At 63.0% G+C, this 11,128-nt stretch overlaps 1 protein-coding gene across 1 annotated transcript; it reads right to left on the bottom strand.

Annotated features, from left to right (window-relative positions):
• Positions 1 to 1,203: 1,203 nt before the first annotated feature.
• On the bottom strand, positions 1,204 to 10,466 carry ETHE1 (ETHE1 persulfide dioxygenase). The gene is made up of 7 exons (XM_082299914.1): positions 10,332 to 10,466; positions 6,428 to 6,572; positions 5,125 to 5,270; positions 3,693 to 3,822; positions 2,672 to 2,761; positions 1,524 to 1,640; positions 1,204 to 1,419 (listed from the first exon to the last, which is right to left on the bottom strand). Exons 1-7 carry the CDS (start codon positions 10,428 to 10,430, stop codon positions 1,370 to 1,372), a joined length of 777 nt encoding a protein of 258 aa, XP_082156040.1. The 5' UTR covers positions 10,431 to 10,466; the 3' UTR covers positions 1,204 to 1,369.
• Positions 10,467 to 11,128: the final 662 nt, after the last annotated feature.

Genomic DNA, 11,128 nt, shown 5'->3' with positions numbered 1-11,128 from the left:
GTTCAGACCAGTTCAGCCCAGTGCCCTCCCAGTTCAGCCCAGTGCCCTCCCAGTCCGCCCCAGTTCAGCCCAGTTCATCCCAGTGCCCTCCCAGTTCATCCCAGTTCCCTCCCAGTTCAGCCCAGTGCCCTCCCAGTCCGCCCCAGTTCAGCCCAGTTCATCCCAGTGCCCTCCCAGTTCATCCCAGTGCCCTCCCAGTTCATCCCAGTTCCCTCCCAGTTCATCCCAGTGCCCTCCCAGTCCGCCCCAGTTCAGCCCAGTTCATCCCAGTGCCCTCCCAATTCATCCCAGCACCCTTCCAGTCCCTCCCAGTTCAGCCCAGTGCCCTCCCAATTCATCCCAGTGCCCTCCCAGTTCACCCCAGTCCCTCCCAGTCTGTCCCGGTCCCTCTCAGTCCTTCCCAGTTCAGCCCCGTTCATCCCAGTCCGCCCCAGTTCAGCCCAGTTCCCTCCCAGTGCCCCGCAGTCCGCCCCAGTTCATCCAAGTCCCTCCCTGTTCCCTCCCAGTTCATCCCAGTCCCTTCCAGTCCCCTCCCAGTTCATCGCAGTCTGTCCCAGTTCATCCCAGTGCTCCCCAGTCCCCTCCCAGTCCACCCCAGTCCCTCCCAGTGCCCTCCCAGTTCATCCCAGTTCTCTCCCAGTTCATCCCAGTCCAGCCCAGTCCGCCCCAGTGCCCTCCCAGTTCAGCCCAGTTCATCCCAGTCCACCCCAGTTCAGCCCAGTTCCCTCCCAATTCATCCCAGTCCCTTGACCAGTCTGCCCCAGTTCAGCCCAGTCCCTCCCAGTGCCTCCCAGTTCAGCCCAGTTCATCCCAGTCCATCCGTCTGCCCCAGTTCAGCCCAGTTCCCTCCCAATCCCCTCCCAGTTCATCCCAGTTCCCTCCCAGTGCCCTTCCAGTTCATCCCAGTTCCCTCCCAGTCCCTCCCAGTGCCCTTCCAGTTCATCCCAGTTCCCTCCCAGTCCCTCCCAGTTCATCCCAGTTCCCTCCCAGTCCCTCCCAGTCCATCCCAGTTCCCTCCCAGTCCCTCCCAGTTCCCTCCCAGTCCCTCCCAGTTCATCCCAGTTCCCTCCCAGTCCCTCCCAGTGCCCTCCCAGTTCAGCCCAGTTCCCTCCCAGTCCCTCCCAGTTCATCCCAGTCACTCCCAGTTCATCCCAGTTCCCTCCCAGTCCCTCCCAGTCCCTCCCAGTGCCCCCATCAGCCTCGTTCTGGAGTCGCTCCTTTATTGGTGAACAACCCCCGGGGGGGCGGGGCCACACCAGCGCGGCCACCAGGGGGCAGCAACCGCCCGGCGGAGGGGCGTGGCCTCGGCTGTGAGGGGGCGTGGCCTCCGCTGAGGAGGGGGCGTGGCCTCGGTTGTGAGGGGGCGTGGCTAAGCCTCGTCCTGGATCCCGCAGCGCAGATTGGCCGGGACAGCGACATCTGGCGGCGGAAAATCGGAGCGGTTTCGGGTTTTTTTGGGGTGGTTTTTTTTTTGTTTTTTGGGGTTTTTGAGGGTGCCGGGGGCGGTGGGGGAGGGGCCGCACCCATCAGGCGGGGCCGGGGCAGCTCCAGGCGCTCCATGAGCGCCACGAAGGCGTCGGCGCTCAGCGTCAGGCGGGGGTTGTGCCGCCGCTCCTCCCCCACCGTGGACTCCGTGTGGCCTGGGGGGGGGGGAGGGGTCAGGGGCAGCCGGGGAGCGCTGAGTGACCCCCGAGTGACCCCTGAGTGACCGCTGAGTGACCACTGAGTGACCACTGAGTGACTGCTGAGTGACCCCCGAGTGACTGCTGAGTGACCGCTGAGTGACCCCCAAGTGACCCCTGAGTGACCCCCGCTGAGCCCTGAGGGACCCCTGAGTGACCCCTGGGTGACCCCGACCCCTGAGTGACCGCTGAGTGGCCACTGAGTGACCCCCCCTGAGTGACCCCTGAGTGATCGCTGAGTGACCACTGAGTGACCCCCCTGAGCCCGGAGTGACCACTGAGTGACCCCTGAGTGACCCCCGCTGAGCCCTGAGTGACCACTGAGTGACCCCTGAGTGACCCTGAGTGACCGTTGAGTGACCCCCGAGTGACCCCCGCTGAGCCCTGAGGGACCCCTGAGTGACCCGGGTGACCCCGACCCCTGAGTGGCCACTGAGTGACCCCCCCTGAGTGACCCCTGAGTGATCGCTGAGTGACCACTGAGTGACCCCCCTGAGCCCGGAGTGACCACTGAGTGACCCCTGAGTGACCCTGAGTGGCCCCCCTGACCCCTGAGTGACCACTGAGTGACCGTTGAGTGACCCCCGAGTGACCCCCCCGAGCCCTGAGGGACCCCTGAGTGACCCCTGAGTGACCCCTGACTGACCCCCCCTGAGCCCTGAGTGACCCCCAGGGACCCCCGGAGCCTTGAGTGACCTCCGAATCCCCTCCCAGTCCCTCCCAGTCCCATCCCAGTCCCTCCCAGTCCCATCCCAGTCCCTCCCATCCCCTACCAGTCTCCCCCAATCCCCTCCCAGTCCCTCCCAATCCCCTCCCAGTCCCCCCAAATCCCCTCCCAGTCCCTCCCAGTCCCTCCCAATCCCCCCAAATCCCCTCCCAGTGTCCCCCAATCCCCTCCCAGTCCCTCCCAGTCCCCCCAAATTCCCTCCCAGTCCCCCCAAATTCCCTCCCAGTCCCTCCCAGTCCCTCCCAGTGCCTCCCAGTCCCACCGGCGTAGTCGTGCCCGGGCAGGATGCGGCAGCTCTCGGGGAGGGTGAAGATTCGCTCGTGCACGGAGCGGTGCAGGGTGCGGGCACAGCCTGGGGGGAGGGGCGGCGCCAGGGGTCACCATGGCAACCGGGCACCGCCAGGGGTCACCATGGCAACCGCCAGGGGTCACCATGGCAACCGGGCACCGCCAGGGGTCACCATGGCAACGGCTACAGCGGCAACCTGAGCCCACCCAGTGCTCCCAGTGCCCCCCAATCCCCTCCCAGTGCTCCCAGTCTCTCCCAGTGCCCCCCAATCCCCTCCCAGTGCTCCCAGTGCCTCCCAGTCCCTCCCAGTGCTCCCCAATCCCCTCCCAGTGCTCCCAGTCTCTCCCAGTCCCCCCCAATCCCCTCCCAGTGCTCCCAGTCCCTCCCAGTCTCTCCCAGTGCCCCCCAATCCCCTCCCAGTCCCTCCCAGTCTCTCCCGGTCCCCCTCCAGTCCCTCCCAGTCTAATCCAGTTCCTCCCAGTGCTCCCAGTCATTCCCAGTTGCTCCCAGTCCCTCCCAGTGCCCCCCAATCCCCTCCCAGTGCTCCCAGTCCCTCCCAGTGCTCCCCAATCCCCTCCCAGTGCTCCCAGTCCATTCCAGTCCCTCCCAGTGCTCCCAGTCCCCTCCCAAACCCCTTCCAGTGCTCCCAGTGCTCCCAGTCCCCTCCAGTCCCTCCCAGTCCCTCCCAATCCCCTCCCAGTCCCCTCCAGTCCCCTCCCAATCCCTCCAGTCCCTCCCAGTCCCCTCCCAATTCCCTCCCAGTCCCTCCCAATCCCCTCCAGTCCCTCCCAATCCCCTCCCAGTCCCTCCCAGTCCCCTCCAGTCCCTCCCAGTCCCTCCCAATCCCCTCCCAGTCCCCTCCCAGTCCCTCCCAATCCCCTCCAGTCCCTCCCAATCCCCTCCCAGTCCCTCCCAATCCCCTCCAGTCCCTCCCAGTTCCCCCAAATCCCCTCCCAGTCCCCTCCCAGTCCCTCCCAGTGCTCCCAGTGCCTGCCCTGCTGGAAGTCGGTGCGGCCGCAGCCCCGCACCAGCAGCGCGTCCCCCGTGAACGCCACCGAGGCGTCGTCCAGGACGAAGGTGACGCAGCCGGGGGTGTGCCCGGGGGTGGGCACCACGCGCAGGGCCTGGGGGGCACAGAGGGCTCAGGGGAGCCCAAAAACCGCCCGGGGACCCCAAAAATCACACCTGGGACCCCAAAAATCACCCCGGGACCCCAAAAATCACACCTGGGACCCCCAAAACCCCCCTGGGACCCCAAAAATCACCCCGGAGACCCTCAAAAACCGCCCGGGGACCCCAAAAATCACACCTGGGACCCCCAAAAACCGCCCGGGGACCCCAAAAATCACACCTGGGACCCCAAAAATCACCCCGGGACCCCAAAAATCACACCTGGGACCCCAAAAATCACCCCGGGACCCCAAAAATCACCCCGGAGACCCCCAAAAACCCCCCTGGGACCCCAAAAATCGCACCGGGACCCTCAAAAACCGCCCGGGGACCCCAAAAATCACCCCGGGGACCCCAAAAAACCGCCCGGGGACCCCAAAAATCACACCTGGGACCCCCAAAATCACACCGGGACCCCGACCAGCCCCTCCCCCACCTCCCCCAGTCCCCTCCCAGTCCCTCCCAATCCCCTCCCAGTGCCCCCCAGTCCCACCAAATCCCCTCCCAGTCCCTCCCCGTCCTTCCCAGTTCCTCCCAGTGGCCCCCAGTCCCCTCCCACTCCCTCCCATCCCCTCCCAGTCCCTCCCACTCCCCCCCAGCGCCCCCCACTCCCCTCCCATCCCCTCCCAGTCCCTCCCAGTGCCCTCCAGTCCCTCCTATTCCAATCCCAGTCCTCCCCGCTGCCCCCCAATCCCCTCCCAGTTCCCCCAAATCCCCTCCCACTCCCCTCCCAGTCTCTCCCAATCCCCTCCCAGCGGCCCCCAATCCCCGGCCACTCTTCTCCCAATCCCCTCCCAGTCCCTCCCAGTGCCCCCCACTCCCCTCCCAGTCCCTCCCAGTGCCCCCCACTCCCCTCCCAGTCCCTCCCAGTGCCCCCCACTCCCCTCCCAGTCCCCTCCCAGTCCCCTCCCAGTCCCTCCCAGTCCCTCCTATTCCAATCCCAATCCCCTCCCAGTCCCTCCCAGTGCCCCCCAGTCCCCTCCCAGTCCCCTCCCAGTCCCTCCCAGTCCCTCCTATTCCAATCCCAATCCCCTCCCAGTCCCTCCCAGTGTCCCCCAGCGCCCCCCACTCCCCTCCCACTCCCCTCCCAATCCCCTCCCAGTGCCCCCCAGTCCCTCCCAGTCCCTCCTATTCCAATCCCAGTCCCCTCCCAATCCCTCCCATCCCCTCCCAGCGCCCCCCACTCCCCTCCCAGTGCCCCCCAGTCCCTCCCACTCCCCTCCCAGTCCCTCCCAGTCCCTCCCAGCGGCTCTCACGAAGGCCCCGAAGCGCAGCTCGTCCCCCTCCCCCAGCAGGATGTCGGCGCTGGCGCCGCTCGCCCGGGAGATGGCGCTGGAGCAGCCGAGCGCGCGCCGCAGCGCCCCCGAGCCCGTCACGTGATCCGCGTGGCAGTGCGTGTTGGCTGCGCCGTGACGTCACCGGTGACGTCACCGGGGAGGGGAAACACACCACCCTTCGCCCCTCCCCCCCCCAGCCTGGAATGGGTTTGGGGATTCCCCCTCCCCTCCCCTCCCCCCCCCTCGGGGAGTTCCCAGTGGCTCCCAGTTCACCCCAGTGACCTCCCAGTTCATCCCAGTGGCCTCCCAGTTCACCCCAGTGACCTCCCAGTTTATCCCAGTGACCTCCCAGTGCATCCCAGTGACCTCCCAGTTCATCCCAGTGGCTCCCAGTTCACCCCAGTGCATCCCAGTGGCTCCCAGTTCATCCCAGTCACCTCCCAGTTCATCCCAGTTCATCCCAGTGGCTCCCAGTGCATCCCACTTCATCCCAGTGCATCCTAGTCCCTCCCAGTCCCTCCCAGTGACTCCCAGTGCATCCCAGTGGCTCCCAGTACATCCCAGTCCCTCCCAGTGACTCCCAGTGCATCCCAGTGGCTCCCAGTGCATCCCAGTGGCTCCCAGTGCATCCCACTTCATCCCAGTGGCTCCCAGTACAGCCCAGTGCACCCCAGTGCATCCCAGTAGCTCCCAGCGCATCCCAGTGGCTCCCAGTACAGCCCAGTGCATCCCGGTGCCCTCCCAGTTCATCCCAGTGGCTCCCAATGCATCCCAGTCCATCCCAGTGCCTCCCAGTCCCAGTGACCTCTGGGGCCTGGGGGGGGGGAGGGGCGCACCCATGGGTGGGGGAGGGGCGGTTTAAAGGGCCACACCCGGGGGTGGGGGAGGGGCGCACCCATGGGTGGGGGAGGGGCGGTTTAAAGGACCACACCCGGGTGGGGGAGGGGCGCACCCAGGGGTGGGGGAGGGGCGGTTTAAAGGGCCACACCCGGGGGTGGGGGAGGGGCGGTTTAAAGGGCCACACCCGGGGGTGGGGGAGGGGCGGTTTAAAGGGCCACACCCGGGTGGGGGAGGGGCGCACCCAGGGGTGGGGGAGGGGCGGTTTAAAGGGGCGCACCCAGGGGTGGGGGAGGGGCGGTTTAAAGGGCCACACCCAGGGGTGGGGGAGGGGCGGTTTAAAGGGCCACACCCAGGGGTGGGGGAGGGGCGGTTTAAAGGGCCACACCCGGGTGGGGGAGGGGCGCACCCAGGGGTGGGGGAGGGGCGGTTTAAAGGGCCACACCCGCGTAGCGCAGGGTGAGGCCGAGCTCCCGCAGCAGCCGCAGGTCCCGCGGCACCGTCTCGAGCACGGGGTCGATGATGACGGCGTCCCCCGAGCGCGCGTCCGCCAGCAGGTAGGTGTAGGTGCACGAGGAGGCCTCGAAGAGCTGCGAGCAACGGCCCCGAGTGCCCTCGAAATGCTCCCAAACCCCCCCAAAAATGGCCCCGAGTGCCCAAAAAACAGCCCCAAAAAACACCCGAGGAACGGCCCCGAGTGCCCTCGAAATGCTCCGAAACCCCCCCAAAAAACACCCGAGGAACGGCCCCGAGTGCCCTCGAAATGTTCTCAAACCCCCCCAAAAAACAGCCCCAAAAATGGCCTCGAGTGCCCAAAAAACAGCCCCAAAAAACACCCGAGGAACGGCCCCGAGTGCCCTCAAAATGTTCTCAAACCCCCCCAAAAAACAGCCCCAGGAACGGCCCCGAGTGCCCAAAAAACAGCCCCAAAAAACACCCGAGGAACGGCCCCGAGTGCCCAAAAAACAGCCCCAGGAACGGCCCCGAGTGCCCAAAAAACAGCCCCAAAAAACACCCGAGGAACGGCCCCGAGTGCCCTCAAAATGTTCTCAAACCCCCCCAAAAAACAGCCCCAAGAACGGCCCCGAGTGCCCTCGAACCCCCCAAAAAACAGCACCAAAAATGGCCCTGAGTGCCCAAAAAACACCCGAGGAACGGCCCCGAGTGCCCAAAAAACAGCCCCAAAAAACAGCCCCAAGAACGGCCCCGAGTGCCCTCAAAATGTTCTCAAACCCCCCCAAAAAACAGCCCCAAGAACGGCCCCGAGTGCCCTCGAACCCCCCAAAAAACAGCCCCAAAAATGGCCCTGAGTGCCCAAAAAACAGCCCCAAGAATGGCCCCGAGTGCCCAAAACACAGCCCCAAAAAAACACCCGAGCAACGGCCCCGAGTGCCTTCGAAATGCTCCCAAACCCCCCAAAAACCAGCCCCAAGAACGGCCCCGAGTGCCCAAAAAACAGCCCCAAAAATGGCCCTGAGTGCCCAAAAACAGCCCCAAAAAACACCCTCAAAACATCCCTGAATGCCCAAAAAAACTCCCCGCAGAACGGCCCTAAAGCCCCTCAAAATGCCCTCAAAACCCCCCCAAAAAACCTCAAATATCCCTGAATATTTGAGGGATATATTCAGAATATATCCCTCAGAATATCCCTGAATGCCCTCAAAATGCTCTCAACCCCCCCCCAAACCCTCAAAATATCCCTAAAGCCCCTCAAAATGCTCTCAAACCCCCCAAAAGACCCTCAGAATATCCCTGAATGCCCTCGAAACACTCTCAAACCCCATAAAAACCCCCCAGAATATCGCTAAAGCCCCTCAAAATGCCCTCAAACCCCCCAAAAAACCCCTCAAAACATCCTAAAATCCCCTCAAAACCCCTCACAATATCCCTGAATACCCTCAAAATGCCCTCAAACCCCCCCAAAAAGCCCCCTCAGAACATCCCTAAATCCCCTCAAAACGCCCTCAAAACCCCAAAAAACCCCTCAAAACAGCCCCTCAAAACACCCCAAACCCCCTCCAAACACCCCCAAACCTCCCCAGAACGCCCCAAACCCCCTCAAAACCCCCCCAACCCCCCTCCCCAAAACTCCTCTCCCTGTGACGCCCTCAAAACCCCTCAAAGCGCCCCCAAACCCCCTCCAAACACCCCCAAACCCCCTCAAATCCCCCTCAAACCCCCTCCCCAAAACTCCTCTCCCCGTGACGCCCCCAAACCTCCCCAAACCTCCTCAAAGCACCTGCAAAACCCCCCCAAAGCCCCTCCAAACACCCCCAAACCTCCTCAAAACCCCCCCAAACCCCCTCCAAACACCCCCAAACCCCCTCAAATCCCCCCCAAACCCCCTCCCCAAAACTCCTCTCCCCGTGACGCCCCCAAAGCCCCTCAAAACCCCTCAAACCCCCCCAAACCCCCTCCAAACACCCCCAAACCTCCCCAAAACCCCCTCAACCCCCCCCAAACCCCCTCCAAACACCCCCAAACCTCCCCAAAACCCCCTCAAATCCCCCCAAAGCCCCTCCAAACACCCCCAAAAGCCCCTCAGAACCCCCTCCCCAAAACTCCTCTCCCTGTGACGCCCTCAAAACCCCTCAAAACCCCTCAAAGCGCCCCCAAACCCCCTCCAAACACCCCCAGACCTCCCCAAAACCCCCTCAACCCCCCCCAAACCCCCTCCAAACACCCCCAAACCTCCCCAAAACCCCCTCAAATCCCCCCAAACCCCCTCCCCCAACCTCCTCTCCCCGTGACGCCCCCAAACCTCCCCAAACCTCCTCAAAGCACCTGCAAAACCCCTCAAAACCCCCTCAAAACACCTCCAAACCTCCCCAGAACCCCCCCAAACCCCCTCCCCAAAACTCCTCTCCCTGTGACGCCCTCAAAACCCCTCAAAACCTCTCAAAGCGCCCCCAAACCCCCTCCAGACACGCCCAGACCTCCCCAAAACCCCCTCAACCCCCCCCAAACCCCCTCCAAACACCCCCAAACCCCCTCAAACCCCCCCAAACCCCCTCCAAACCCCCTCAAATCCCCCCTCAAACCCCCTCCCCAAAACTCCTCTCCCCGTGACGCCCCCAAACCCCCCCAAACCTCCTCAAAGCACCTGCAAAACCCCTCAAAACCCCCTCAAAACACCCCCAAACCCCCTCCAAATCTCCCCAAAAGCCCCTCAGAACCTCCTCCCCAAAACTCCGCCTGTGACGCCCCCAAAGCCCCTCAAAACCCCTCAAAGCGCCCCCAAACCCTCTCCAAACACCCCCAGACCCCCTCCCCAAATCCCCCCCAAAACTTCTCTCCCTGTGACGCCCCCAACTCCCCTAAAACCCCCCTCCAAACACCCCCAAACCCCCTCCAAACACCCCCAAACCTCCCCAAAACCCCCTCAAATCCCCCCAAACCCCCTCCCCCAACCTCCTCTCCCCGTGACGCCCCCAAACCCCCCCAAACCTCCTCAAAGCACCTGCAAAACCCCTCAAAACCTCCTCAAAACACCTCCAAACCTCCCCAGAACCCCCCCAAACCCCCTCAAAACCCCCCCAAACCCCCTCCCCAAAACTCCTCTCCCTGTGACGCCCTCAAAACCCCTCAAAGCGCCCCCAAACCCCCTCCAAACACCCCCAAACCCCCTCAAATCCCCCCTCAAACCCCCTCCCCAAAACTCCTCTCCCTGTGACGCCCCCAAACCCTCTCAAAACCTCTCAAAGCGCCCCCAAACCCCCTCCAAACCCCCCCAAACCCCCTCCCCAAATCGCCCCCAAAACTCCTCTCCCCGTGACGCCCCCAAACCTCCCCAAACCTCCTCAAAGCACCTGCAAAACCCCTCAAAACCCCCTCAAAACACCTCCAAACCTCCCCAGAACGCCCCAAACCCCCTCAAAACCCCCTCAGAACCCCCTCCCCAAAACTCCTCTCCCTGTGACGCCCTCAAAACCCCTCAAAACCCCTCAAAGCGCCCCCAAACCCCCTCCAAACACCCCCAAACCTCCCCAAAACCCCCTCAAATCCCCCCAAACCCCCTCCCCCAACCTCCTCTCCCGGTGACGCCCCCAAACCTCCCCAAACCTCCTCAAAGCACCTGCAAAACCCCTCAAAACCCCCTCCAAACACCCCCAAACCTCCCCAGAACGCCCCAAACCCCCTCCAAACCCCCCCAAACCCCCTCCCCAAATCCCCCCCAACCTCCTCTCCCCGTGACGCCCCCAAACCACCCCCCCGAGCCCCTCAGGGGATCCTCCCCTGACCTTTGATCCCTCCGTGACTCCCCGAGGCCTCTCCCGCCCCTCCCTCAATGAAAGATCCGCCTTGGCCTCCCCTCCCCTCTCGGCCCCCGGCGCTGTCCCCCTCCCCACCTGCCGCAGCAGCAGCTGCCGCCCCGCCCCTGTCGCTGTCGCTGTCGCGATACCGCGGCCGATCGCGACAGCGGCGGCGGGGAGGCGGCGGAGCAACATGGCGGCGGTGGGGCCCGCACGGGAGCGCGGCCGCTTTAAGAGCCGGCTCGAGGGGAGGGGCGGGGCCTTAAAGAGGGCGGCACCGCTTAAAAGGGCAACGGCGCAAAGGTGGGGCCGCGCTTAAAGGGGTAACGTGGGGGCAATTAAAGCGGCGATGCGCCTTAAAAGGGCGATGGGGGGAGGGTGTTGAATGGGAATGGCGGGGAGTGGGGCCCGCCTTAAAGGGGCAACGCCGGTGGGAGCGCTGTTTATGAATATTCATGATCTGTTTATCGTGCGCTTTGACATCTTAATTGTATTTCTAAGCGCGTTTTTACATATGCTTAATGTGCGTCTTTAATGTGTTTAATATGCGCTTTTGTTGATTTATTATATATTTAAATATGCGTATTAACGCGTTTGCATATTTTCACGTATGGTGCATTTTTAGGGAGCTCATAATATATATAAATTTATATTTGCATACTTAAATACGCATTGTATATCATGGCATATATTTAAATATTATGTTTTAATTTATCAAAATTATTAATTTTATTTAAATATTATTATGTCTTTTTAAAGGAGTTTGTTATATACTGCACACACATTACCCATTTAAACGCGTTCATTACGTATTCATGCGCCTAATTTACATGCCAATATATTCACCTCTTAAAGCGGCAACACGCCGCAAAGTGGGGCCCACCCACCCCTAG

Source organism: Coloeus monedula (genome assembly GCF_965178545.1).
Source record: "Coloeus monedula genome assembly, chromosome: 35".
Taxonomy (NCBI): Eukaryota; Metazoa; Chordata; class Aves; order Passeriformes; family Corvidae; genus Coloeus; species Coloeus monedula.
Note: the sequence above shows the minus strand (reverse complement) of the source record. Positions and strands in the feature narration are given on the sequence as shown.

Excerpts from the sequence above, each read along its gene's own strand:
- ETHE1 (XM_082299914.1), bottom strand. The coding sequence starts at position 10,430 with ATGTTGCTCCGCCGCCTCCCCGCCGCCGCTGTCGCGATCGGCCGCGGT. Across the intron at positions 5,271-6,427 it reads CCTCACCCTGCGCTACGCGG|CCAACACGCACTGCCACGCG; the intron begins GTGTGGCCCTTT and ends GTCACGGCGCAG. Across the intron at positions 1,420-1,523 it reads GCCCCGGCCCCGCCTGATGG|ATGTCGCTGTCCCGGCCAAT; the intron begins GTGCGGCCCCTC and ends TTCCGCCGCCAG.